The 25,611-nt window shown below is 53.4% G+C and overlaps 9 protein-coding genes across 9 annotated transcripts; 4 read left to right on the forward strand and 5 right to left on the reverse strand.

Annotated features, from left to right (window-relative positions):
• Nucleotides 1–275: 275 nt before the first annotated feature.
• On the forward strand, nucleotides 276–5,657 carry PHACADRAFT_250659 (uncharacterized protein). The gene is made up of 11 exons (XM_007392370.1): nucleotides 276–292; nucleotides 346–1,565; nucleotides 1,621–2,693; nucleotides 2,751–3,081; nucleotides 3,137–3,294; nucleotides 3,348–3,722; nucleotides 3,773–4,046; nucleotides 4,108–4,209; nucleotides 4,264–4,628; nucleotides 4,685–4,883; nucleotides 4,935–5,657. Exons 2-11 carry the CDS (start codon nucleotides 453–455, stop codon nucleotides 5,373–5,375), a joined length of 4,431 nt encoding a protein of 1,476 aa, XP_007392432.1. The 5' UTR covers nucleotides 276–292; nucleotides 346–452; the 3' UTR covers nucleotides 5,376–5,657.
• Nucleotides 5,658–7,416: 1,759 nt separating this feature from the next.
• PHACADRAFT_250663 (uncharacterized protein) lies at nucleotides 7,417–7,789 on the reverse strand (the record flags this gene model as incomplete). Its single annotated transcript, XM_007392371.1, has 1 exon — nucleotides 7,417–7,789. Exon 1 carries the CDS (start codon nucleotides 7,680–7,682, stop codon nucleotides 7,419–7,421), a length of 264 nt encoding a protein of 87 aa, XP_007392433.1. The 5' UTR covers nucleotides 7,683–7,789.
• Nucleotides 7,790–8,423: 634 nt separating this feature from the next.
• PHACADRAFT_206099 (uncharacterized protein) lies at nucleotides 8,424–10,436 on the forward strand (the record flags this gene model as incomplete). Its single annotated transcript, XM_007392372.1, has 4 exons — nucleotides 8,424–8,686; nucleotides 8,742–9,293; nucleotides 9,361–10,078; nucleotides 10,132–10,436. The coding sequence occupies 4 exons, from the start codon at nucleotides 8,424–8,426 to the stop codon at nucleotides 10,273–10,275; spliced, it is 1,677 nt and encodes a 558-aa protein (XP_007392434.1). The 3' UTR covers nucleotides 10,276–10,436.
• A 26-nt stretch (nucleotides 10,437–10,462) lies between these two features.
• PHACADRAFT_206100 (uncharacterized protein) lies at nucleotides 10,463–13,387 on the reverse strand (the record flags this gene model as incomplete). Its single annotated transcript, XM_007392373.1, has 7 exons — nucleotides 10,463–10,728; nucleotides 10,804–11,283; nucleotides 11,368–11,718; nucleotides 11,759–12,095; nucleotides 12,155–12,721; nucleotides 12,780–13,019; nucleotides 13,083–13,387. 7 exons carry the CDS (start codon nucleotides 13,385–13,387, stop codon nucleotides 10,606–10,608), a joined length of 2,403 nt encoding a protein of 800 aa, XP_007392435.1. The 3' UTR covers nucleotides 10,463–10,605.
• Nucleotides 13,388–13,601: 214 nt separating this feature from the next.
• PHACADRAFT_250665 (uncharacterized protein) lies at nucleotides 13,602–14,956 on the reverse strand. Its single transcript, XM_007392374.1, has 4 exons — nucleotides 14,867–14,956; nucleotides 14,283–14,802; nucleotides 14,053–14,233; nucleotides 13,602–13,994 (listed from the first exon to the last, which is right to left on the reverse strand). Exons 2-4 carry the CDS (start codon nucleotides 14,711–14,713, stop codon nucleotides 13,677–13,679), a joined length of 930 nt encoding a protein of 309 aa, XP_007392436.1. The 5' UTR covers nucleotides 14,714–14,802; nucleotides 14,867–14,956; the 3' UTR covers nucleotides 13,602–13,676.
• A 309-nt stretch (nucleotides 14,957–15,265) lies between these two features.
• Nucleotides 15,266–16,728, forward strand: PHACADRAFT_192275 (uncharacterized protein; the record flags this gene model as incomplete). Its single annotated transcript, XM_007392375.1, has 7 exons — nucleotides 15,266–15,736; nucleotides 15,784–15,932; nucleotides 15,986–16,085; nucleotides 16,139–16,343; nucleotides 16,394–16,443; nucleotides 16,498–16,566; nucleotides 16,624–16,728. 7 exons carry the CDS (start codon nucleotides 15,266–15,268, stop codon nucleotides 16,726–16,728), a joined length of 1,149 nt encoding a protein of 382 aa, XP_007392437.1.
• Nucleotides 16,729–16,794: 66 nt separating this feature from the next.
• On the reverse strand, nucleotides 16,795–17,989 carry PHACADRAFT_88172 (uncharacterized protein; the record flags this gene model as incomplete). Its single annotated transcript, XM_007392376.1, has 4 exons — nucleotides 16,795–17,232; nucleotides 17,286–17,404; nucleotides 17,459–17,806; nucleotides 17,863–17,989. 4 exons carry the CDS (start codon nucleotides 17,987–17,989, stop codon nucleotides 16,795–16,797), a joined length of 1,032 nt encoding a protein of 343 aa, XP_007392438.1.
• A 2,808-nt stretch (nucleotides 17,990–20,797) lies between these two features.
• Nucleotides 20,798–21,180, reverse strand: PHACADRAFT_206104 (uncharacterized protein; the record flags this gene model as incomplete). Its single annotated transcript, XM_007392377.1, has 2 exons — nucleotides 20,798–20,961; nucleotides 21,024–21,180. The coding sequence occupies 2 exons, from the start codon at nucleotides 21,178–21,180 to the stop codon at nucleotides 20,798–20,800; spliced, it is 321 nt and encodes a 106-aa protein (XP_007392439.1).
• A 609-nt stretch (nucleotides 21,181–21,789) lies between these two features.
• On the forward strand, nucleotides 21,790–24,979 carry PHACADRAFT_250668 (uncharacterized protein). The gene is made up of 11 exons (XM_007392378.1): nucleotides 21,790–21,814; nucleotides 21,869–21,976; nucleotides 22,029–22,126; nucleotides 22,176–22,613; nucleotides 22,668–22,839; nucleotides 22,893–22,954; nucleotides 23,009–23,077; nucleotides 23,129–23,309; nucleotides 23,363–23,615; nucleotides 23,671–24,614; nucleotides 24,666–24,979. The coding sequence occupies exons 2-10, from the start codon at nucleotides 21,889–21,891 to the stop codon at nucleotides 24,119–24,121; spliced, it is 1,812 nt and encodes a 603-aa protein (XP_007392440.1). The 5' UTR covers nucleotides 21,790–21,814; nucleotides 21,869–21,888; the 3' UTR covers nucleotides 24,122–24,614; nucleotides 24,666–24,979.
• Nucleotides 24,980–25,611: the final 632 nt, after the last annotated feature.

Below are 25,611 nucleotides of genomic sequence, written 5' to 3' on the forward strand. Positions count from 1 at the left end.
TGAAGCTGGCTTGTCATCATACACGCTATTTTGAAGCTGATTGGTTGCTGTGTTCTGGCTATGCGTGGAACGGAAGTAAAACTCGAGATGATGCACGATGTGATGGGGACTAGGCGTGGGAACTTTGTTCGCTGCGCTTCAGTATCATAAAACTCGACTTGCGGGCTCACTTGGTTCTTTCTTTGCGACGATAACCAAACCTTCCACGCCTACCGAGGCAACCACTCCCATAAACCCCCACTCGCCCTACAGGGCAAAGCCATCTACCTTACACAGATCTTCCAACTTCCTGGTAGGTGTCGCTCAGCATTGCCAGCGTTGCAGCGCGCTCACGGAGTACTGCAGTCGTCTCCACGCACTTTTCTCCAACCAGAAACAGTGAAAAGCTCAAAAACATTTCATAAGCCCCAAGCAACGACCCGTGTACCACCAGAATACTCATTACGAACGAAATGACCGACGAAGTCACGCCGCAGACACAGCCCAGTGCGCCCAAGAAGGAGGAGAAGGTCGGAGAGAAAAAGCCGTTGCCCAACGGCGGTCAAGGGGGTGGGAGAGGTCCGAGGAGGAATATGCCACGCTCTGGCTCGACCAGCGGGGGCTCTAACAATGGTGGTCCGCAGCGTCCCTCGTCTGGCGCGAGTAATAGACGCAACGCGTCTAACCCGCCGACTGCTGGCGCTGACGCGAAGAAGAGCAGCAACGACAGTACCGGAGACAAGAGGCTCGACAATCAGCGCTCTAGGCCTCAGGGCAATGGCAATGCCCGCGGCGGCAACCGCAAGCCGTCTCAGGGCAACCGCCAGAACAACAGGGACAGCGTGTCTAGGCAGAGTAGCGGCAAGCAGAGCTCCGGCTCTCCCGCGAATGCTGCTCCTCCCGCCGAGGGAGCAAGCGATGCGCTCTCTTCCCTGCAGCGTGTCATCGCTGATCTCAAGACCACCACCCCTTCCGCACAGTCCGCGAACATGAACAACCCGATGAACATCTCCGCCCCTGTCCCAATCCCCGCCAGCCAGAGTGGGTCAAACTTGCCCGCCAACGCTCCTGTCTTCCAGCCCGGCGCTGTCGCTTTCCCGGGCATCGCCGGCAATGAGGCCCCTAGGCACCGCAAAGCTGCCTCTCTTGGTGCTGGCTCGCTCCCTGGCAACTTCAACTCATTCTCCCCCAATCTCGGTTCTATGCTGGAAGATGTCGAGGAAGGTCTCGGAGGCGCATCATTCGAGGAGGGCGAAATTCAGGAGGCACTTACTCCCACTGCGGCTCACCAGCGCCGCTCGCTCTCTCAGAGCTTCACCGCTCCTAGGTTTGCCGCGCTTGCTGCGCAGCAGGAGGATTCCGTCGGCCCTGCTGGCCGCCCTCAGCTCGCGCCGAACTTTATGTTTGGCAGAAGGCGCCCTAGTACCGCCACGCCTATGGGACCGCCCATCAACGAGGAAGATGTCGGCTTCCAATTCCCACAGCAGAACCCGCAACAGAATTTCAATATGGAAGCTCAACACGAGCAGAATCCGCACAGGAGAACCGAGAGCTCCGGCGAAATCTCAGGTATTATGGCCGAACAGGTACGCAATCCTCGTGCAGATTGTGATAGGCAATCTAATCTCATAATCATTACAGATTGCCATTCAGACTCAGATCGAAGCCTTGCAGCAACAACAGCAGGCGCTCTACCAGCAGCAGCTCGCTCAGAACCAAGTCCTGTCCTTCCAGACCGCTGGTCTTGCCCCGCCTCGAGGTGGCGCTCACCGTCGAGTGCACAGCACTCTGCCTGTTGGAATGGGCATCAGCGCGGCGTTCGCCGGTCCTCAGTCGGCTATGGGACAGTTCGGCCAGCTTGGTAATATCGGAATGGGTTTGGAGTCTCAAGGCGCGGGTATCCCCCGCGGCCACGGCAGGCGTCACAGCGTGAACGTCCTCAATAAGGCTAGCGGACAGCCGGGTCTGGGATCCATGTTCCCGAATAACTCGGACGGATTCGACGACGGCTTCGTCCCGCCTGCTGGTTTAGCTGGCTCCCAGCATGCTCGTTCTGACTCGACCTGGCGCATCAATGGCGGCGTCGGCGGTATGCAGAATGCACCGTACACCGCGGACCTTGCGCAGGCTCAGGCTCAGCTCCAGAGTCTGCAGCAGTTCCGTGCCGCTGCCGGCGGTCACCACCACAAAATGCCGTCCTTCAGTTTCCCCAACATGCTGCCGAATATGATGGCGGCGAACATGATGGGTCTCGGCCTCGGTGGCATGAACATCCTCCAGCAGCAACACCAGCAGTTCCAGTCGCAATTGCAGCAGCAGTCTAACCAACCCCAGCGCAAGTCGCTGTTCGCTCCCTACCTCCCCCAGGCTTCTCTGCCCCCGCTCCTTGCGGCAGGCAAGCTTGTCGTCGGTATCCTACGTGTCAACAAACGTAATCGCTCGGACGCCTATGTCGCGACTGAGGTGCTGGACGCCGATATCTATATCTGTGGTTCAAAGGATCGTAACCGTGCACTGGAAGGCGACATCGTAGCTGTCGAACTCCTGGACGTTGACGAAGTCTGGGGAACGAAGAAGGAGAAAGAAGAGAAGAAGAGGAAGAAGGAAGAAAACTCTGCGTACGACCTCAAGGGCACTGCTGTCCGCAAGAACGACAAGAAGAAGGATGATGTCGAAGTCGAGGGTCAGGGTCTAATGCTTTTCGAAGACGAGGAGTACGTGTGTTTATCCTTATCGTCTCCAAGCTTAATCGCATGCTAAACATGTTACAGAGTCACCGATGAGGTCAAGCCTCAATTCGCCGGTCACGTTGTTGCTGTTGTCGAGCGCATGCCCGGCCAGCTCTTCTCCGGCACCCTCGGTCTACTCCGTCCTTCGTCGGCGGCTACCAAGGAGAAGCAGGAGGCTGAGCGCCGCGAGCGCGAGGGTGACAAGGGCGACGAGCCTCGCCGTCCGATCGAGCGTCCCAAAATCGTCTGGTTCAAGCCGACCGACAAGCGTGTGCCGCTCATTGCCATACCGACTGAGCAGGCTCCTCCGGACTTTGTCCAAAACTCGGAGACCTATGCGAACAAGCTCTTCGTCGCTTGCATCAAACGCCACGTATGCATGTTTTGCCGTCGGCCGAATTCGCTTATACTTACCTTCATTATTGTAGCCTATCAGCTCCCTCCACCCCTTTGGTACTCTGGTCGAAGAGCTTGGTCCCATCGGAGACATCGAGGTCGAGACAAGCGCTTTGCTCAAGGACTGCAACTTCCCCACGGAGGACTTCACTGAGAATGTTCTTAAGTGTTTACCCCCTATTCCTTGGACGTGAGTGATTGCACTGCCGCGAGTGATTTTTTTTAGCTTATCAGTCATTGCAGCATCCCTGAAAGGGAGTTCGAGGTTCGCAAGGACCTCCGTGGCGAGCGTATCTTCACCATCGACCCTGACAGCGCTAAGGACCTAGACGACGCCTTTTCAATCAAGGTCAACGACGACGGTACCTACGACGTTAGCGTTCATGTCGCCGACGTGTCGCACTTCGTCAAACCTAACACTGCTCTTGATCGCGATGCTCGCAAGCGTGCTACAAGCGTCTATCTCATCCAGCGTTCTGTACCCATGCTGCCACCCGCATTGAGCGAACAACTTTGCAGTCTCCTACCCGGCCAGGAACGCTTGGCGTTCTCTGTTATCTTCACGATGACCAAGGAAGCAAAGGTCGTTAAGAAGTGGTTTGGCAGGACCATCGTCAAGTAAGTACATATGTCCTACGTTTAGCACGCAAAACTAATGTATGTCGCAGGTCCGCTGCGAAGCTGAGCTACGGCGATGCCCAGAACGTCATCGATGGCAAACCGATCGGCGAGGTACCAGTTATTCCCGAGCACAATGCTGGCGACATTGCCCACGATATCAAGGTACTCGACGACCTTGCTAAGCAGCTGCGCGAGCGTCGCTTCCAGAACGGTGCGATCGGCGGCGAGTCATATGATCTCAAGTTCGTGCTAGATGAGGACGGCATGCCCACCGACTGTGTCTCTTACGAGCGCACTGAAGCGCACAGTCTTGTTGAGGAGGTCAGTCTAGCCCGTCTTATTGACAGCTTATCCGTATTCAGTGATTCCCCATTCTATATAGTTCATGTTGGCAACGAATATCGCTGTAGCTCAGCAGATTGCTGTCCACTTCCCCGAGCAAGCACTCCTTCGCCGCCATGACAACCCCCTGGAGCGTCGTCTCGTAAGTCTCTTCCGCTTGTTGATGTTGTTCAGTTAGTCAGACCGATCTGTGCAGAACGCCTTCGCCGACCGTGCGGAACGTCTAGGCTACGGGATGGACACCTCGTCCTCTGGTGCTCTTATGCGCTCTTTGAATGCGATCACCGATCCTGCCATTCGCCGTATCGTAGAAATCTTGCTTCAGAAGTCCACCCAGCGTGCGAAGTACTTCTGCGCGGGCATGCTCGACATAGCGAAGTACGGTCACTACTCACTCAACGTCCCGTTATACACACACTTCACCTCCCCAATTCGTCGTTACGCCGATGTTCTGGTTCACCGTCAGCTCGATTCGATCCTGCAGGTCGGCACTCCCGGTGAGGCTCCCAAGTTTACGATGGACCGCGACGCTGTTGCCAAGGTCGCTCAGCAATGCAACATGTAAGTTGGCTTCCTTTGGAATTAAACAAAACACTGATATGATACCTTCTTAACAGCAAGCAGGACTCCGCTCGTCTTGCTCAAGAGCAATCTACTCACTTGTTCCTTTGCATCCTTATTCACGACCTCACCCAACGCTATGGTCCTGTCATCCGTCAGGCCAAGGTCGTTGGCGTCCTCGATGCTGCGTTTGACGTCTATGTCCCCGAGTTCAGTATTGAGAAGCGGGTGCACGTCGACCAAATGCCCATTGATGTAAGTCATATCCTATCGTTAGCCATGTGACCTCGTTTAACTCTATTTTAGAACCATGTCTACGACGAGCACAAGCACACCCTCCAGATCTACTGGTCTGAGCGTGATGTTATCACCTGGCTCGCAGAGAACAGCGACGACGAGCACCTCAAGAAAGTCAAACAGAACGCCGAACAACATGCTCTCAAGATGGAGGTCGCCTCTCGCTCCGTCAACGACGAGCAGGCTCTGTTCGATGAGGATGATCAGGACGAGATCGTTTTTGAGCGTCCTGGCGAACCGGAGACCGTCGAAACCTCTAAGCAGAGGCTGTTCTCCAAGGCCAAGGTACAACCCGTCTTCGAGGCCCTCAAGGTTACCCCTGCTGGTCACAAGATCCAGGAGATCCGGGAGATGCAGACCGTACCAGTCATCGTCACTGCTGACCTTACCAAGAGTCCGCCGGTCATCAAGGTCTACAGCGTTAACCCATACGCTGCTGAGCAGAAGTGAAATATCCGCATGGCCAAACCCACTCGCCGACTGGAACAGTTTTTTCAGGGATGGATTTTGGATGAATGAAGTCAATGGTTACCGTTTTTCTCTTCCTTTCACCACTTAAGCGTTTTCAAAAGCAGCTCTCGCTATCAGTAATTGCTTCGCCTTCCATTTGCTCATGACCCGAGCCTGCTACGACTAGCATGATGTCTTCTACGCACTTACTCATGTGTCTTTCATGCACGTGTAATTCTAATAAACGTTCGTACCTTACTACACCAATGGAGCTTGTACATGTTTGCTATGTGATTTCCCATGACCGACGCCACCCAGATATCCCGTATCTATCTTGCCAATAAGCTGCTACGTTTACATGTCTTTCCCTCTTCCCCCTGTGCACTTTCCTGCAAGCTATGATGGACATCCTGCGCGAGTCTGTAGGACTATCATCAGCGATGACAGGCGGTAACAGTACCCGTTTAGGACCGGAATCCTTCTTCCAGATCGCCTTCGCTGTGCGCACTAGCTCAGTCTCAGTTCGATCTTCTGTGCTACAGCCAGCGCGTGCATACATCTGCACAACCTGACGAGTTCTCTTGCACGCGTCATTCGTGTATATCATCGCTGAATTAATGGCGAATGGAGACTCCCTGTTCTCACTTGGTTATGACTCAATAAAAGAATGATATCGGTGCAATGCACCCTTTGAAACCAAATTTTGAACTGTCTCATTATTTTTACTTGTGACATCCATTGCTTCTCATGCCCCTTTTCGCACCTCAATATGCTCACTACTACCACCAGGATTTTCAGCTCCCCACGGGGAAGTTCTACCCTTCTTCTTCCGCGCATACAAATAGTCAGTCTTAGTATGACTAATGAAAAATCAGAACAACGCACTTGGGGCAAAGAAGTCTTCCTACTAGTCAGATGGAGAATGCAAAAAAGCAAACCGAAGCAAGCGAAGAAATTCCAGCACGACGGCATGGCTATGCACGAATGTGGCTTGTGGGTATTTGCGGTGCACAGAAGTGGATGGCCATAGTCACTTTATAGACTCGCGGGCTCTGGTTACCGGGTGTGCTCGGCGGTGCAAGGCCCGTCGCGATCCCAGCCAAGCTGAAGCCAGGCCATACTAGATATGGGCTAGTACTTGCCGCAATAGGCTACAGGCTCAACGTTCCCGGTCTCGGCGCATACACTTGAAGTGGCGAAGTCACCCACAGTCGGCCGTCCTCGTAATCCTACCCCAAGGATATGCTAGAGTGAATGGCTCGCATCAAAGGCAGTAAATGACGCTGGTCATAGAAGTACCTATGCTAACCCAGTCTAACGATATCAGTATACGCGAGGTGCGATAGCAATATAGGTATTAAGACAAGACATAGGCTTAGCGGTGCATACGATAAGCGTCATAATTGATCTCAGTATCTCGCCGAAGAATATAGATGCCGTTCTAAGACCAGGTCCATTTCACATCTCGGGTGATCTTGCAGTTAACTTTGTGCCGAGGCCAGTCAGTGGCCTGGCACTCTTTACTGTATCGACGCGTCAATGACGAGCAGCTCGTTATTAAAGGAAAGTGCAGAGTTACCTGCAATACCTACAAACGAAAACATGACGTGTGAGCTTGGACTCGGACAGAGAGACACATGTGACGAACCGGGCCAGCTTGCACCGTGCGCAACGACTCATGTTCTTATTAATAGTATCGTCGCGCTCGCATTTCGTGCAGCTTGCGGCAGTAGGGTAGACGGCACCTGGCAAATGAGGAGCGGGCGGTAGGCTGGCGGGGGCTTGGCCAGTCATAGCAGCCAGCGTTCTTTCGGTTTCTTTCACCTGCTGGAAGCACGACGAGCCACGGGAGTCGCATAGAAGATGGACCTACACCATACATAGATCATTAAGGCGAGAAGTGTCATGTATAAAGCGCATACGTAGACCACCACTCTAGGTGGAGACAGATGCATCCACGAAGCGAAATTCATGTGGCTTTCGCGCGCGAGCTTGGCTACGATATAAATTAATCAGCGTTTATAAAATGTAGTAGAGTAGTAGCTACACACTGCAGAATTCGCAGTGCCAGTGGTTGCTGTGCTTCACTTCAGGCATCAAGCTACGGACGGCCTCACGAGCCCAGTCCTGCATGCGACGCAAGTTGCCCGCGACCTCGACAGGCACGATGGGCGCGAATTTGACTTCAACGCGTCTTTGGTCTTCGCCGGTAAAGCGAGAGTCTTCGGCGGGGTCGCTCGCAGACGAGCCGTATGCGATGACTAGGAGATCAAGGACCGGGCCTTGCGAAGAGTTCTTCGTCGCCATAATTGGTTTGTTACGGCGTACCAGGAGTTTTGCGAAGGCTACCAATGGGATATGTACGGGATGAGTGAAATACGACGCGTGAAGTCGCCCAGCGGCGTGGGTGATGGTGGCCAATGAAAAAGCACGCGGCGTGCTAATGAACGCGTCTGGGCGCTTACTGTTGCGTGCGTCTGAGACTCTGAGTGTTGTTCAGTTGTCTTGTGTGCCGCAACCACCTCGAATCTGGAGGTACTTGACGTCAGACCTAGCATAGAGACCAACGGAAACCATGCGTCAAACAAGCATACACAGAAACTTCTCGCTCACGATGCACAGATCTTCGCACGCGAGCTGAAAATCTTGTGTACGAACCGTTTCCTCGTCCCCGCTGGGTCTCCTCGACTGAATTAGCCTTCCTTTGACGGCGAAGGAACAATCTCAACCTGACGGCGATCCTGTTGAAGAATTATCGGACGTTTGCAGACTGCTGCATGACACTCAGTCTCCTCAACTGACGCCACTTGAATGGAAGTCTACTTGTCTCCTGCTCTTGCAATATGGCAAACGCAGAAGTGTCGTCGTTCAAGCGGTCTGCGTCGCTGCAATAAATGGCGCTCGACGGAGCTTTGGAACAAATTATCGATTTCTGTGTCCGGACACGTAGAGTGTCGACTCTGCAAAGTCGATGGATTGCGTTGGCCATCCAGGTGTTTGGCTTCTTATCCGTGCAGCCAAGGTCAGACATATCTCCTATGCGCCCGCATGTTGTGTCTGCAACTGAGTCGTCTACCCATTGTTAGCTTACAGAGGCTATTCAACGCGCGTGACGCTCGCAAGCCATCACTCGGGCTTTCAGACGAGTTGCTTGCTACATTCCAGGAGTATCTACCTGAGGACGCCACTGCATGGGTCTCAAAGCATCGTCAACAACTCTGCGATGTCATTGGCACGTCTGCCACTGACAGTTACGACAAACTCATTCATCAATGTTTGACCAAAGGAGGAATTGGATACATACAAGAGCAGTGCGTACAGTCAATCTGCTGATAGTCCAATACGCTCATAAAAGAGCTTCTACAGCCTCTTGCCGTTTTGTGCAGAGGCTTCGACAGAACTCTACCTACGTACACTCGCCGTTCGCATCCATCAAGATGAAGTATTTGTCAAGTCACATTCCAAACGCAAAGTTGTCCGCGAACTCCTCATAGCTGCCATGTCGAAGACTAAGATCTATGGTCCGATGCACATGACACACAACAGCACAATTATCGAATCTTCCTGGACTCTGCTGTACTCCTGCGTGGAGGCAAATTGCGCGGATGTCGCTGCTGCTATCATCAAGAAATTGACTAACAAAAGTGAAGTGCCCGACTCCGATCATGGCTTCAGATGGGCTTCATCTGTTCTCTTTGTGTTAATCGGCAACATACACAAGAAACTGGCCGGGAGTCCCAGCTCCACCATCCTCTTATCCTGCAAATTGTCATTAGAGCAGGCCGCATGCGACATGTTCATCGACGGCTTGCTTGCGAAGACCTTCGAGGATCCCCGTTTTGCAAAATCAAAACTAGACCCGCTGAAGTCGGCAACATTCTTCGAGTCTCCGGACATGGCCGCTTCCGTTATCGCAAAGTACGTTGCTCGATTGCTTTTACTCAACCCTCGCTCATCCACCACGTAAACATAGAATACTGCATAGGTTGCCAGAGCTTCATCAGCATTACCAGCAGGAAATACTCGCGATATGGCAGCCGTATTTAGGCCACATTTTGCGCAGTCAGACTTTGATTACGGACGTCCCGTCGCTGGTTGAGCGATTTATCAAAGACGTATCGACATCTGGTATCGACTCCTCGATGACGATCGTCTCGTCATACCTAGAAGTGGGTCTCCGGGATCAAGCACGCCTTTTGGTGGATCAGATTGTTCAACGAGCTTTTCCATCCCCTTCGCACATGAAGATCGACGGTGCCACTGGACGTTATAGCGAACATTCCAATAGCCCGTCGATGATTCGAGCCTTCTTCTTCAAACTGGTTCGGATGGCGTCCCAGAGCGGGGCCCTCGCTGAACTGGGTCCCGTCCTGTGTACTCTGCTTATCCGTTGGGCACAACTAGACATGGAAGACCGTGGCATTATCGTCACGGAAACGTTCAAGAAGAGTTTTATCCGCAGGCGCGAGGACTGGTTCAACAATTGCGAGTGTAAGACGTGCTGCACGGTATTTAGATTTCTCAGCTCGACCAGCGACGCCGGTCATCTCTGTGTCGTTCTCAAAATCGAACGCTTGTCGCTCACAGGGTCTGGGTGCACTGTTAGACACATCGAAAAAGTACTGAAAGCCGTCGTTATCCCCGAGATTGTCACTTTGAAAGTTGAGACAAATACGAGTGATGACAAGCTACGGGACGTCTGGGTAAGCCAAAATGGCTACGTACAATAGCGAAGTTAACTTCTTAGCACACACAGATGTACAAGTCCCCTCAACTGTTCCGACCTTCCGAGTCGCCGAAGCACAAAGCCGCTCTGAGAAACATGCTCAATGAAGTCAGCAAAAATGAAGCCGAGCGCAGCCAGATCCTTGGGCCTGGGTACGAGCCCTTGCGATCTTAGATGAACAGTCAAGACCCTCGTATGTCGGGAGCAAGTGTTGAAGACAGAGCGGATACAGACTCCGACGACAGTATAATACCAGGCAAGCAGCCTCTAAAAAGGAGGAGACTGAACACTAGCAGTACCGCAGCCTCAAGTCGTGTGTTCTGATGAGCGTTTCTGCACTCGGTAGTAATATCTTCTTCGTGCATAACCTCCCTTTCCCACAGACAAGATATGGTTCTTGCATGATGTGTACATACTCGAGGTGTTATGTATCTTAACCACTGAACGCAATGAGGGCTACGAGTCCCATATACTGGTTACAATGATAGGAGCTCGGAAGTCGCCTCAAAACTCAAGCCTCTTGCGCTCATATCGCCGGAGTGGGTCCCTAGATACATGTACAACACGGGTCTCCTTGACCGTGTGTATATTTGCCCGATGGACAACTTCCCAGTAGCTCAACGGGACCTGGCGAAAGACCACTAAGGCAGTGCGACGTGAGGCTCTATCACTAGTACGGTCTAAGAGCAGAAAGCAACTCACCTCCGTCTTCGACTTCTTGGCACGTTGTCCGCCGTCACCTCGCGCACCGGTAGAACTAGGCGGCCGCTTTCCCGTCACCGCCGCGGTAATATGAGCTGCTTTGGGCCCCATGTCTGCACTGTCCGCACCAGCACCTGCGGCCTTGGCATTACTCTCCTCCCGATTTTCCTCCTTGTTCTCTTTGTCCTGCTCGCCCTGCTCCTCTCGTGCATCTCTATCCATCTGCTGTTCCTCCTGAAGTTCTCCCTGTTCGTCCTGTTCGACATCCTGCTGGTCCTTATCAAATTCTCCAACTTGGCTCAGATGCTCTGCATTGCGGGGCTTAGGTCCGTTGGCCCAAGATGCTAACGTCCGGTAGTGTTCTGCGCCCAAAATATTCTCTGGCGATGGCTTGAAAATGGGCGCCTGAAGCATACTCTGAGCGACGATCTTGCGGTTAAGCCAGAGACGTAATATCTTGGCACTACCCGTGAGCTCCACCTATAGCGAATAAAGCATTTGATGAGCAGCTGGACAAGCACATATATGGTATACGCAGCTGCGGAGAGAGTAGCTCTAACTGACCTTTATCCCTGTCTCATTCTCATCTGTCCATGTAGCGATATCACTTGGGACATAGTTGTCCAAGCCAGCCTTGAGGTGCTGGAGGACCCGAGGATCAAGCGCCAGCATCTTGAGGGTATACGTCTCGCGGGAGCCTGCGGCGAGGCTTTCAAGCAAAAACCCTCTCACCGAGACGCATGCAGGGCGTTCGCACTTCCATCGCTCTCCAACATGGTCGATCTTCTTCTGAAGCTGGGCCGCATCCTCTTGTGGAGGGTCCGGAACACGCTCCATCCACCCAAGAAGCAGAGTTCGCAGCGCCTGGGCCCAGACCTCTCTAATACTATCCCTATACGAGTATACGAAGGCGATCTTTTTCCAGCAGAGCATTAAAATCAAGCCCTTGTGAGACCTCGCCTTCATTGTAGGGGCCCTTGCTGGAACCGTCGTAGACCAGAGCACGCTGCTCGTCCGCCTTTCTGATCAATACAGGATCATCTGCGATTCGTTGGGCGATGAGTTGCACTGCTTCTTCAATGCCTCTGTCTATACACCTCTCCATGACACGGTGTACTTCCTGCGCATTTGGTAAATCAGCTCGACGTGCAAAATAGGCCACAAGTGACTTCCAGAGGGTTTCAAGCGCGGAGAAAGCCGAAATACGTTCCTTCTCGCCTTTATATGCGATGAGAAGGTCGAATATTGCCTGCGGAGGTACGGCAGTAGGCCCATCAACACGCTGTATAGCTCTGAACATGATCACGCTTCAGTGCGTGAGGTTCTGGTGGTCAATAGCAAAAATCCGCACCTCTTCAGTAAGACAGATAGTCCAAGCCCACCATTCGAGAGTTTTACTAATGGATGTGCGTCATGTGTATAGTACGGGGGTGTTGACCGGTCGATGAGCCACAGCTTTTCACGGGAGAAGCAGTCTAAGTGGAGGTCGAAAATTGCATTTTGAACGTCCTGCATCGCCCCCTGAATTGGTTCGACAGCCGAAAATTGGGATTTAGATACGCATAAGTCACGAAGATAGAGCATTAAGGGTGTCAAGTAGTCGATGGTTGATTCCAGTTTAGCCTGTGCATCTTTACGCTCGAGCTTGCTTGACCGCAAAGACTGCGCTACACTCTTGAGTAGTTCCCGAATGATTTCTGGGAATCCAAACTCGCAGCATGAGGTGAGTATTGGCTTAATGGTGGTGAGACGGTCTGCAGCAGTTGAAAGCCGGTGAGCCTTGAACACAGCGGTATGCAGCATGTCAGCAGTAATTTTTGATTTGCGAGGGATGTCAGGTAGTACGAGCTCAGCACGAATGCGTTTTGAGAGCTCGTGCAGAAAGGCAGAGGTGTAAGGCCCGGAGAGTGCCCTCAAGCTATGTTATGCATCTAAGTCGTATTCGCCCAAAGTTACTAAGGGTCCGGACGACTTACTGAATTGACATGAAGGTAAGACCACCCCATTGCAGGCAATGGTGCAGAATCCGGTCGCACTCGTCGTCAGAAGTGGGTGCGATTGCTTCGCATAGGCGTTTTTGGTACTCGCTAAGCCACGAGAGAATGCGAGGCTCTGTGTCGTCCTTTGTAGTCGATGCCTCCAACAGGTTCTTCAACTCTTCAGTTAGGCGGAAGGCTAGCCTTGGGTTTGTCGCCGTCTTGAAGCATTGTTCGAGGCTACAAAGGGTGAATAAAATATGTAACAAGATAAAACAAATTGTACGCTCACCCTGCTCGAACCTCAACCCGAAGCCTTGGATTGCCTTTAAGACGATCCGAGCTTCTAGAGCTTCAGATTCGAGAGTATTTAACCACTTCTCGACAGCCTGCCTCCACAAATCGGCCTGTCTCCACTTGAGAGCTGCATTCATGATAGCCTTTAAAGATGCTTTGCGAGAGCTATCATCCTCGAGTTTGTCAAGCATTAGTCGCGTGGATGTAAGCTCCAGCTCTGAAGGTTCATCTACTCGCGCGAGTGCGGTTATCCACCGGGAGATCTTGTCTGACTCTTTGCTCTGGACAGCAGCGCCCTCTCCACCAGCCATAGCTTGGTATACCGGTATGACGTTTCAGTAGAGGTGAGCTGAAGAGGGCGTAGAACAGAGACCGTTACTGCCAATGCTCGACTGCAGTACGTTTCCAATTCTGGACGTCGACAAGGTGCCCACTGGTCGATCTTCCCTATTTTAAGTGTAGTCGACTTTACGACACTTGTTCTCTGTTCCGGCTGAGCAACCCCTGACGTCTGCAGCTGAGGTAGTTCAAAATTCGCAGAGCACAATAAGGACAAGCTTATTTGGATATACCGTGTATTAGACAACTACAACCTGTGGGCTACGGGGAGGTCTCCTTGAGAGAGTGTTCCCAAAGCTTCTCCTTAGCTTCTGGAGTTGACCACATATTCTTGTCGCCAAGGTCCTCGCCATGCTTACTGCGACGGAACCATCCCTTGGCGCCGGCATACACCCCGTGCCACATATACTCGCCACAATCGTCCGCAGTCACGCCGAATGCGCACGCGAGGGCAGATACTAGAGGATTGATAATGGACCCAGACCAGTGGGACTTGGTTGCGCTGCTCATGATGTTTGTCCGCACGATGCCGGGGGCTATGTGTGTGAATGCGAAGCTGGGATATTTATCTGCAAAGGTCTGTATATCGCAGTATGAATAATGAGTAGCAAGTGGACAGAACTAAGCTTTTGCGCACCTGCACCATCAGGTCGTTGTACGTGGAACATGCCCTCGCGCACAATGTCAGCGAGTAATTCTTCTTCAAGCCAAGATCATCTAGATCTATCTGTCCCGCCTCGCCGGTGCCTGCCGACAGGACGGTCGTAACTTTTGCATCTTCGCCGGCGTCCTTCGCTTTCTGAAGTAACGGGATGAGGCTAGACAGGCTAATGAGTGCTAGTCGCAGGAAAATAGACCGCGACACACTCATAGGTGAACCTCCATCGGGAATAATAATGCAATGCCGTCTTCCTGTCAATCCCCTCGTCCGACTCCGTCCTTCCGTCGAACGCCATTATCCCAGGGGAAAGTACGAGGAAATTGACCTTCGGCAGCCGCTCCTTCAGCTCCGCGGTCGTCTTGCGCACATTGCGCATGAGGGTCAGGTCACACTCGACGAATTCGTACTTTGGCTCCTTGCCCTCGGGCTTGGGGAACGACGCGATGACCTCCTCGGCGGCGGCACGGTTGCGGCCGACGAGGATGATATGGGCGTCGCCGCCTCTGTGACGGGCGAACGTCCTGGCCATGCCCGCCCCAATACCTGCGGTACCACCAACGAAGATAGCGACAGGGTGGTAGGGCAGACTACTGCCAATGCTCAGGTTGGAAGCGCGTATGCTCGAGAGGGAGGACATTGTTGCCGATGTGAAGCGGGCTATGAAGGGGCTCGGTGGCAGGAGTACTAGGTCTTGTTATTTCACACGAGCGCAGCAGGAATTGACGTCTGCTAGCCGGGCCCCGGCAATATTAGAGAGGACGTCCGCGAACTGACCATTCCTTTCACTGACCGGCAATAGTAACTTCAACTTGAGCCTTTACAGTCGGCAACTCTTCCGCGTGACTCAGAAGAGGATGCGTGAGATGAAGGCACGAGACGGGGTGAAGACAGTGGTGGAAGCAGCCAGAGTGTAGAAGGCGGTTTCTTAGTTTCAGGTCATCCGTGCAGCAGTACATATATATATATAAAGCATCTGCAGGATGCGCCGTGGCGAGACGTGTATGTGCGGCAGGTGTAGCCGCGGCGCTGGTCATCATCCATGTGAAACGTGAAACACTGGCTCAGGTCGATGTGAAAGCAAAGCTGCTTTCGGCGTTGCTTCCCCTCGGCGTCCAAGTTGTCCGCCGACGCTCGAGGCGCTTTCGCGGCTCTCCGGCTTGAAAGTTGTCTCTCGTCACCGCTGTCCCTCATGAACATCCTCGCCCGATGTCGACCGGGTGGAATTATCTCTTCAAGCTCGCGCCGCACAGCGGCTGGGTGTCTGTGCTCACTTGACAGACCGCACCGGCACGTCAAGCCAAGTGTGCTCAGCATCCCTCGGCTGTTCGGCACCAATGCCAGAACTGCGGAAACAGCCTCTGAGCTGGACGAAGACGAAGCACCTCTGAAGTTGGAAGATGATGGTCAATACGAGATTATTGTGCCCAAAGACCCATTTGCACGTCCTGTGTTTTCTCCGCCATTGCACGTTCCGCCGCATATCATCCGTCCTCTTTACGCCACACCTGAGATGCTAGAGAAGTACAACAGAAGCGGCCATCTCTCAGAACCATATATCGGAGATGGACGTATCAGTTTGGGAAGTGAGGACGAATTCAAGCTTCGTAGAGCAGCTAGGCTAGCAAGACGCGTTCTGAATTATGCAGGCAGCCTGGTAGTGGTAAGCACCTCTGCTGCGTTCCCGTCCGTTCCAGCTGACTGCTGTAGCCAGGTGCGACGACAGAAAAAATTGACGAGAATGTTCATGACTTCATCATCAAACACGATGCGTATCCTTCACCGCTACAGTACTCTGGCTTCCCGAAGTCGTGCTGCACGAGCGTGAATAACATAGTAGTCCACGGTATACCTGATACGTATGTTATCTATGCCGCTATGCGCGCCCTGTGACTAATAGCGGCGTTGCCAGGCGACCTCTCAATGACGGCGACATTGTGAACATTGACATAACTGTCTACTTGAACGGCTACCATGGGGATACTTCTAAGACCTTCTTAGTCGGTGATGTGGTGCGCCTGCGATTCTCCCTTATGCCTCGGTAACAAACCCTCATATCCACAAGGATAAAATAGGACGAGACTTGGTCAAAGTCAGCGAGGAAGCTCTTGAGGCAGGTATCCGTGCATGTGGACCAGGACGACCATTGAGAGGCATCGCGAGAGCTATCCATGAGGTTGTGAAGGATAGAGGATACGTTGTCTGTCCTGCATTCACCGGTCATGGTATTGGGTCGGTCTTCCATCGCCCGCCATGGGTATGGCACGACCGTGAGCATTGTTGTCTCGTTCACTTGAACATAAGGCTGAGATCCTCGTAGTGAACGAAGAGCCAGGTGATATGATGCCTGGGCAGTGCTTTACGATCGAGGTATGTCGAAGGACAGTTCCTAATTCTCTGCCTAGCTGCCCACGCTTTGTCTAGCCTGCGATTATCAAAGGCTTGAACAATAACCATGTGATCTTCGGTGACGATTGGACAGCATCCACAATGGTGAAGCGCATTTTCTGCACCTGGCACCGAGAAAGCTAACTGGTATGCCATCCTTAGAACTGGGCTCGATCCGCACAAGCAGAGCATATGGTACTCATCACTGACACGGGAGCGGATGTCCTCACACGCGACGACTCTGCCTTCGCCGTAGGAGAAAAGTAATCAATGTTACATTAGAGTGAGATTAGGTCATACTGGTACATTGCCCACTACTTGGTCTGCGTTAAGTTAGAGATGATAGACAATCTTCTCGCCGCTGTGCTTGCCCTCCGCCATGTACTTGAGACCGGCCTCAGTGCCCTCAAGGCCGCCGTCGAAGAGCTTGGTCGGGTTCGGCTTGACCTGCCCGCTCTTGACGAGCTCGGGCGTCTTCTTGAGGAAGTTCACCATGTGCGCCCGGTCCTCCTCGCTCGCGGGGAAGGCCATCATGTGTCCGTAGACGAACTCGCGGCCGAGCGAGGAGTAGATTACCGTCAATTGGAGCTTGACGTCGGAGCGCAGGCCCGGGACGTCCTGAGGAAGGATCGTGAGGAGCTTGCCGCCGTCGGCGCCAAAAGTCTCCACGCTGAATTTCAGCGTGTCGGGCTGGGAGATGGCGTCGAGCCCCACGCGAATGCTGTTGTTCGTGAGCTTCTTGATCTTTTCGATGGCGCTCGGATCCTTGTACTGCAGTGGCTGAGTCAAGACGAGGGCAGCGCGCATGTCAAGGAGAGACGTACGTCAAATACAGCGTCCGCACCAAACTCCTTGCAGAGTGCGTGGTTTCTGGGCGAGGCAGTCGTAACGACTTTGTAGCCAGCAAGGTGTGCGAGCTGGATGGCGAACATGCCGACGGAGCCTTCATAAATCCAGGTTAGCACCTCAGCGCCGCGGGCTCAGGACGCGCACTCACCGCTTCCTCCATACACGAGAATCCACTCCTCCTTGTCAACTTTTTTCGGGGGCTCGACGAGTCCTAGGCGGGCCGGGTGGAACAACGCCTGGACAGCTGTCCAATAGGCACCACCCATGGTGGCCGCCTCTTCGTGGCTGAGCGTGCCTTCGGGGACCTTCCAGGTGAGGTCGGCGGAGGTCTTGGCATACTCGGCGAACGCGCCGCGATCCTTGTACATGCCACCGAACACGAAGCTCGCGACATGGTCGCCCACGGCGGGCGACGTGACGTTCTTGCCCGTCTTTACGACGTAACCAGACCAGTCGCATCCGCAGATCGTGCCCACGTTGGTGAAGAGGCTGATGTCTGTTGATGCATCATCAGTAGGGGTGCAGACGAAATGGTGAGAAGGGCGGACGCACGGTGCCAGTCAGTCGGGTTCTGCGCGACACCGACGACCTTGACGAGCACTTCGTCGTCGTCGATCTCCGGGACGGGCACCACCTCGATCTTGGCGGTCTTGTTGGCCTGGGTGATGAGAGCCTTCATCGTCTTTGGAATCTCCGCTACCATGTTGTGCGATGACTGGGCGTGTGAGAGATGAGGGGTGTAGAGGTCAGGGGTGTGCAGTTCTTGTATGGCAATGATATGAAGGCACACCTTTTATACTGAAACTCCACGCGCATAGGCAAATGGCTCATGGTGTCCGTGAAACGTATTGTCAGCAGCAGTCAGCAGCCCCTCCCTTGAGCGTTCGCCGATGGCCGACCACAGTACGAGTTACTGCCGCCGCGATGAACCACACAGCTTGCCGCATCCGGAGGGCGCTATACTCCGAATGGAAACTGGCGGCATCCGTCGGCCACCGGAGCGATCCAAGATAGCATCACCGAGCATTCATCAGACGGCAACCCCGCGGAGGCCGCGCTTTCGGGGTCCACAGGAACAACGCTGCCAAAGGAAATCTCATCAATATTGAAACACTGCTCGCGGTCAGGTGCAGCGCTGACTGTACCCAGGGCCTGGGCTCAAGCTTAAACATCTCAGCGAACATAAAGTCGGGTGTGGTGCTGACAGAGCGTGCGGACAGAGCGCGAGCTAATAATGAAGCCGAAGGTGCTTCATAATCTCGTCCTCTCATGTTACTTATCTTTCTATTATAAAGCGGCTGCAACTGAGACAAAGGCGATGTCTGATTAGCTAAAGCAAGGATCAGCTAGCCTGTCATTTCGCGAAAGTAAGTAACTGGTTCCTTATCATTTGTTAATCCCTTCCATGCCCTAAGTATTCCTCGCCACCCAACGCCGCATGCCCCCGATCGGCGCAAATTCTGTTACTTCCGCTTACCCCACCGATGCTCCTATTGTTCAGCCAGCGCCTGCTACTAGTATGGCACCGCCTGCCCGCGACTATCTGCGACTATGAGTCGGTCATATACGGCTACAACATTTCTCGAGGCTTTCCTGCACGCTACACGAACCCTGAAGAGCGTGATCACGAGAAAGCTGCCATCGCAGCCAAGTGAGCACCAGCTACGAGAAAACCACGAAAGCAGCCATGATCACGAAAAGAGCTGCCGAGAGAACATTGATTGCGCAGTGGTCTTGCGACACAGGCTGCCTAGCGTAGGATTTATGTCACTAGCAGCGCACGATTTGCCCTGCAGGCATGTTAAAAATCGGGAGCTATTCTCATTTTCAGTCTTTCTAAATACCAAAATTCTTACGAAAGATTAGCTGACGAAGGTCAGACTACAGAGGACCCATGACAATTGGTGGGAGGGCCTGAGGACAATCCGTACCCAAAACAGCCATCGGGGCCCCTCACGCGGAGGGAAAATCCGTACCCAAACCCGGCCGGTAGGCCGGGAGCTCTGAGGAATCGTCCATACCGGCCAACGAAAACTGACTAATGTCTGAGGGCAATCCATACCCGGTAGTCTGGACAAGTGTCGGTGTCCTTCCGGGTTAATTACCCAGCTTTAGATCCAATACTACCTAACTTGAGTGGATTTGTCACAATCTTGTGCACATCGTGGCGCCGCCGAGCTTCTCCATCAGCCTCTGTAGTGTACGCCTTAAATTGGGACCTGAGAATGATAGAGACAAAGACCGAGAGCATGAAGAGGATATTTTGAAGGCCAACGATAATTAACGCATCTGTACATGGCCTCTGAAGTATGACCCAGCTGTATTAACAAGTCAACCTGCCGACCACCGGCAGGCGGCGGCGGCGGTGCGCAGGCCCAGTCTGCTTCCGCTGTTGGTGCAACAAACCCCTGGCCGCACCTCTTGAAGCTGCTCAATGTTCATCAGCAAAAAAATTAGCTGATTATCTAGAATGGTCAGGCCATATAAAGGTACCCATGAATGCAAATTAACCCATTCTGGAATCACCATTGCCATACTAGATAGAGCACCTGTATGCTTTGCACAGCTTATCAGTCTGAGAAGCTTCGCCATTCTGGAAAGGTTTACCAGCCATGGCAGGGCATTGCCAGCGAGCGCCGGTCTGGGAAACAGTTGCCAGAGTGCTCAAATGAATTGGTTCAATATTCAAATATATTTGGGATCAGCTCGCACATGGAAAATTGAGAATCAAAAATGGTATATTTATGAAGCTACACAAGGTACAAAGGTTGTAGCTGACGCTCCTTGGAGCAAAATTTCGGCCCATGTTGCTTACCAATATGGCTTAGGTGAGCCACAAACGTGAGGTTTCATGAGCGCGAAGAGCTGCGGATCGTGAGACGTACCAGAGACGCACTATGCTATGTGGGAATGAGAAACTTTGAGGTCGGCAAAGAATGCATCAGCACGTGACGCGCAGAAAGAACAAGTGACTTACGTTCTGTGGCTGATGCCAGCATGTGGTATCGGCTGCACCTGTGAGGCTCCCGAGCATGTTGCAGATTGTGTCACAGGTGGCGTGATAGGAGGGGCTCAGGGTGACAAGGGCATGGTCATGGTAATGATGTGCAGGTCGTCTCTTGGGTGGGCAGCAATGTCTCGCATGAGCCTATAGGCAAGAGTTGTGGTCAGTCGAGCGCATATATGCACGTCGCATGCACTACATGCGTCGGGGTGCTGCGTGGATAGGCTTGTGTGCGGACTTACATGCTTATAATGTCACCTTGTGCTCATGTTATAGCTCCATACAGGGGCGGGAGGAGGTGCCGTGGCTACTGTGCGTGTGGTCAGTTGTGTGAGGTGTCAGCAGAGTACAGCCTGCATCCTTTCAGTTCAACGTGCCACACAGTCATCCGCACGCGGTGTACTCACGCACAACCCATAGTGGCAGCTTCCTCGTGCGACGGGGTACCCTTCGGGGCTTTCCATGCCAAGTCCTCGGTAACCTTCAGGTATTCGCGAACGCGCCACGATCCTTGAAGGTTGCGCCTATAACGAAGCCTGCGACATGGTCGCCGACAGAAAGCAACGTGACATTCCTTCCAGTTTTGACAACATGGCCTGAGTAGTCGCATCCGCTGATGACCCCACGACGATCGAAAAATCTGATAGCTGAGCGTCGTACATAGCGTTGAGTCCTGAAATTGCACAGACCCCGTGCACCTGAAACTTACATTTCCAGTCCGTGGGATTCTGTCCAATCGCGACAACTTGAACGAGCACCTTGTTGTCATCGATGCTAGGCACGGGATAGGTCTCCACCCCGGCCTTATGGTTGCCTTGAAGAACGAAGGCCTTCATAGTAGACGGGATGGCTGGGTGAGACGACATGGTTGACATCAAGGGCAGGTGAGTCTAGGGCTAGTTGAAAATGCTGGAGCTGCTCTTACTTTGAGCATCTGTTATATCGCGTTCGCGCGGTCATGTCATCGACATTATGCCGCACGATATGTCAGCATTGTTGCTGATATTATCACCGAGACAATGTATATGACAATGTCGCGCTCTGGATAGCTCAGCATGTAGAGAAATTTTGGTGCCTTCCCTGGAGCGGCGGTTGGTGGCCGCGGTGCAGGTCAGAACGGGCCCCGACGTGTGCCGCGGATCACAGTCGCGTAAACGTCATAGTAGCGCCGTGCGCAACACCCAACACTTGAGCGCTTGAGCTTGAACCCAATCCGCCATGTCTAATGCAACAGCACCTGCGAATTTGAAAGTGTACGCCCTCTAGCAGCTTAAATTGGTGGGGTCTCTGCACTTACTTGCCTTGCGGGTAGTCTCACTGTAGGCTCTGCCGCCGGCGCGATTCGTGAACTTTTCACGAAAATCCAGGCTATAGACGCCAAGCATGGAAAGTTTGACCTTGTGCTCTGCACTGGCGACTTTTTTGGGCCTCCAAAAGACGAGGGAGAGGCATATAGCGACGATGACGATGTGATGCAACTGCTGAATGGGTCGCTGGACGGTGCGCCCCAACACGTCTCATGCAGAGTGTTCTGGTACAAACTTTGCGTTGCAGCTCCCATAGAATGCTTCATCATGCAAGGGGAACATCCATTACCTGCACCCGTCATCGAAAAGTTCGCGAAGACAAGTGGGCAACTGTCGAACAACGTGTTTCTGCTCCGTGCGTGCACCCCCGACGTCTGTCCGTTTGCATTCGCTGAGTGGGATGACAGACAAGTCCGGGGTCATGACTACTGCTCAGGGACTGCGCATCGCTTGCTTAGGAGGTATCTACGACGCGAACCTGTATTCAGTCTCAGAGTCCGCACACGTATGTGCAAAGCTACCTCAGCCCGCTCTGCGTCTGACACATTCTCCAGGGCTTCACGTCTCCGTATTTTACCAGCTTGACCGTCGAAAAGCTCCTAGCAAACACCATGACGAAGTCAGCTCCAACTTCTAAAACAAAAGATACTTCGTATGGTTCGCTAGCCGCTATCAAAGCATCTACAGCATCCTCGCAGTACATCGACGTCTTACTGACAAACCCTTTCCCTACGAACATCACTGCGTTCTCTTCTGCACCGCTTCCCATGCCGTCTTTTCCCTCACCACCAGGCGCAGAGCCTATTTCCGAGGTAGTGCGACGGACGAAGCCCCGATACCATTTCGTCGCTGGTGGCGGAGGGAACTCAGACGATGTGCCTCTATTCTGGGAGCGTGAGCCGATAGTATGGGAGGATGAGAGTGGACGAGTGATGCGCTTTGTTAGCTTGGGTTCCTTCGGCCGGACGCCTGAGTCTGGGAAGAAGCAACGAGTGCGTGCTTCTGAACTAGAGCTTATGATCTTCAAGGTATTCAATCTCTGCTAGTGGTTTTATGCCTTCTCCATCGCACCCCAAATATCGACGACTCCGGCCCCTCCTCGGCCATCAAATGCCACCAAAAATCCATTCACGGAACATATCCCGCAGAAGCGCGGATTCCATGGCGAAGACGGAGATTATCGCTGGGGCGGCCAGGGTAACAAGCGTATTAGAACAGGTACGTACCATCGAAATACATGTTACCTCATATCTAGGAGACATCTTCTATAGAGCCTGGTGAGCCTGGAAAGCCACCACCGACATATAAATGCAAAATTTGCGAGTCGTCGGATGTACGTCCCAATCGCAGCCATTGACAGCTCAATCTGACGGGCTTCTTCCTGTAGCACTTTATAACGGACTGCCCAGACCGAGCGAAGCCAAAGGAGGGCTACGTCTGTAGAGTTTGCCAAGAAGTGAGTATACTTCTGGGGCACATACACTAACAGGTTGACCCATCCCTTTAGACCGGCCACTTTGTTCGTGACTGTCCGGTCAAAAACGCCGTAGGCGACACCGGTGGGAAGAAGCCTCGCGAAGGCTATGTCTGCCGGGCGTGCGGGAGCGAGAACCATTATATCCAGGATTGCCCGTCTGCTGCGGCTAGAGGACGCGGTGGACCTCGCGAACCTCCAAAACCGATTGCTCGTGAGTATTTATCCGATGGTGCAGGCGTAAGTTATGTTGAATATCCGTCACAGCGGATACATGCTGGTTTTGCCTATCAAATCCCAATCTTGCGAAACACCTCATCGTCTCCATTGGCTCGGAGTGCTACGTTACGCTTCCGAAGGGCCAGATCATACCGACGCATACTGCGTCTGACTACCCCGACGCCAGGGTTTCAAACGCACCTGGTGGCGGACATGTCCTCATCGTGCCTATCACTCATTACCCCACGTACGCGACAATACCTTCAGATCTATCAGGTCCAATTGTTGAAGAGACCGAAAAGTACGTCTACTCACGAAGCCCTGCTCTGACGAGGCTTGGAATTCACGTTCTGCAGGTACAAGCGCGCCTTACACGCCATGTTCGCCAAGCACCACGCGCATCCGGTGTGCTTCGAAGTCGGGAGGCTCAGCGCGAAAGGCGGACACGCGCACTGGCAGGTCATTCCCGTGCCGTGCACAATCTCGCCTGACACCATCGTCGACGCCTTTAAGACCGAGGGCGAGCACCTGCGCATCGACTTTGAGGACTTTGACGCTAGCGCAAACGCGGGCACCGGCGACCGCGGCTACTTCAAAGTCGAGCTCCCGGACGGCCGGCAGATCGTGCACTGGCTTAAAGATGGCGTACCATTCCCAATTCAATTTGGACGTCAGGTGCTTGTCGCGCTGCTCGGCATGCCTGAACGGTTCGATTGGAAGGAGTGTGTACAGAGCGACGGGGAAGACAAGGAAGATGCACAGCAGTTCAAGGAGGCGTTCAAGCCCTTCGACCCGAGTCTGTCATAGCAGTCTGGTCCCGCTGAGCATCTTAGATTATTTTACTAGTATGTATGTATCATTTTTTGTGAGGACAGGAGTGGCGGTATGGTGGAAAATGAGATATGCACATCAGACCCAGCGCACGATACCTCGGTCGAGGCCGTTCACCCAGAAGGGTTGTAGTACTTTTGGTAGGTTCAGAGCAACAGCTTCACCTGCGTCATTGAGCACCGCGCCGTTCTCAAGTAGAGCTACAATCAACCGCGGCACGGCGATCGCGGTGCCGTTCAGTGTGTGCACGAAGGCCATTCTACTGTTCACGACGGACTTTCCGGATTCTGGGTCGATGTCTTGTGTGTGCTCCATGTACCGGATGTGTAGCCGGCGTGCCTGATAGTCGGTGCAATTCGACGTGGAAGAAATCTCGCCCCACTTGCCGCGCCCAGGCATCCACGCCTCCATGTCGTATTTGCGGTATGCACTTGCGCCAAGCTCTTCGGTCGGCATGTCGAGTACCCTGGAGGATGTTTGGCATGCCACAACAATAAGGCAAAGAATTGGAGCTCACCTGAATGTCAAGCCAAGTTCCTCAAAAATCTGCGTCTGCAAGTTCTTGAACTGCTCCATCATGGCCTCGCTTCCCTCCGCAGTTGTGACCGCGAAGAGCTCTAGCTTTGTGAACTGATGTACACGATACAAGCCTCGTGTATCCGTCCCGCTTGCACCTGCCTCGGCACGGAAAGCACGTCCGAGCCCGACGACCCTCTGAGGCAGGTCTTTCGTAAGGAAGTCCTTTCCCGCGAACATGCCAGCAAGCGGGATTTCCGCTGTCCCAGTGAGGACAAGCTCTTGCTGCCGGGGTGCATCGGACGAGTTTTCGGGTGAGACATAGTACACCTGCGAGCAGCCGTCGGGGTCGCGCGGTTGGAAGCCACAGCGGTACGCGACGTCCGAGCGTACAATGTCTGGGGTGGTTACAGGGGTAAAACCATGCCTCGCGGCGAGCGACATGGCATAGTTGGTCAGCGCCATCTCGAGCAGCGCGCCTTCGTTGAGCAGGTAGTACCACGAGCTGCCGGTGATGCGTGCAGCGCTCTCTAAGTCGAGCAGCTTGAGCGCGGCGCCTACAGAGACGTGGTCTCGACGGGGATCTGCGTCCACAGCAGGAGGCCCGTGCTCCGAAAGAATCTTGGCAGAGGATTCCGGGCCGATAGGAACGTTAGGGTGGGTGTCGTTTGGCAGACGGAGGGCAAGCGAGAGCAGACGAGTCTGGACGTCCTCCCTTCGAGCAGAAATCTCGGCGAGCTGAGACTTGAGCATCTTGGCTTCCTCGACCGCGGATTTCCTGGCCTCCGGATCTTTCGCGCTGTTCTTTATGCGCTCGCCCGCCAAGTTTTGGAGGTGCCTTACTTGCCTAAACCGAACGTCGAGGTCTAAGCGTTCGGCATTTAAAGATACTATGTTCTGTAGTGTGCCTGGTGGAAGGGGAGCATTGCGGACTTGCGCATTGTGAGTCT

The sequence above is a fragment of the Phanerochaete carnosa genome (assembly GCF_000300595.1).
Source record: "Phanerochaete carnosa HHB-10118-sp unplaced genomic scaffold PHACAscaffold_2, whole genome shotgun sequence".
NCBI classification, from domain to species: Eukaryota; Fungi; Basidiomycota; class Agaricomycetes; order Polyporales; family Phanerochaetaceae; genus Phanerochaete; species Phanerochaete carnosa.

What these genes read in the sequence shown, in the direction of transcription:
- PHACADRAFT_250668 (XM_007392378.1), top strand. Translation starts at nt 21,889, where the DNA reads ATGCAAGGGGAACATCCATTACCTGCACCCGTCATCGAAAAGTTCGCG. An exon ending in GAACAACGTGTTTCTGCTCC is followed by an intron (nt 21,977 to 22,028) that starts GTGCGTGCACCC and finishes GTGGGATGACAG; the next exon opens with ACAAGTCCGGGGTCATGACT. An exon ending in CAGTCTCAGAGTCCGCACAC is followed by an intron (nt 22,127 to 22,175) that starts GTATGTGCAAAG and finishes CACATTCTCCAG; the next exon opens with GGCTTCACGTCTCCGTATTT.
- PHACADRAFT_250665 (XM_007392374.1), bottom strand. Translation starts at nt 14,713, where the DNA reads ATGTCCTCCCTCTCGAGCATACGCGCTTCCAACCTGAGCATTGGCAGT. An exon ending in CGATGGAGGTTCACCTATGA is followed by an intron (nt 14,234 to 14,282) that starts GTGTGTCGCGGT and finishes TAGCCTGTCTAG; the next exon opens with CCTCATCCCGTTACTTCAGA. An exon ending in ACAACGACCTGATGGTGCAG is followed by an intron (nt 13,995 to 14,052) that starts GTGCGCAAAAGC and finishes TGCGATATACAG; the next exon opens with ACCTTTGCAGATAAATATCC.
- PHACADRAFT_250659 (XM_007392370.1), top strand. Translation starts at nt 453, where the DNA reads ATGACCGACGAAGTCACGCCGCAGACACAGCCCAGTGCGCCCAAGAAG. An exon ending in CGCACAGTCTTGTTGAGGAG is followed by an intron (nt 4,047 to 4,107) that starts GTCAGTCTAGCC and finishes CATTCTATATAG; the next exon opens with TTCATGTTGGCAACGAATAT. An exon ending in GTCGCTCAGCAATGCAACAT is followed by an intron (nt 4,629 to 4,684) that starts GTAAGTTGGCTT and finishes CCTTCTTAACAG; the next exon opens with CAAGCAGGACTCCGCTCGTC.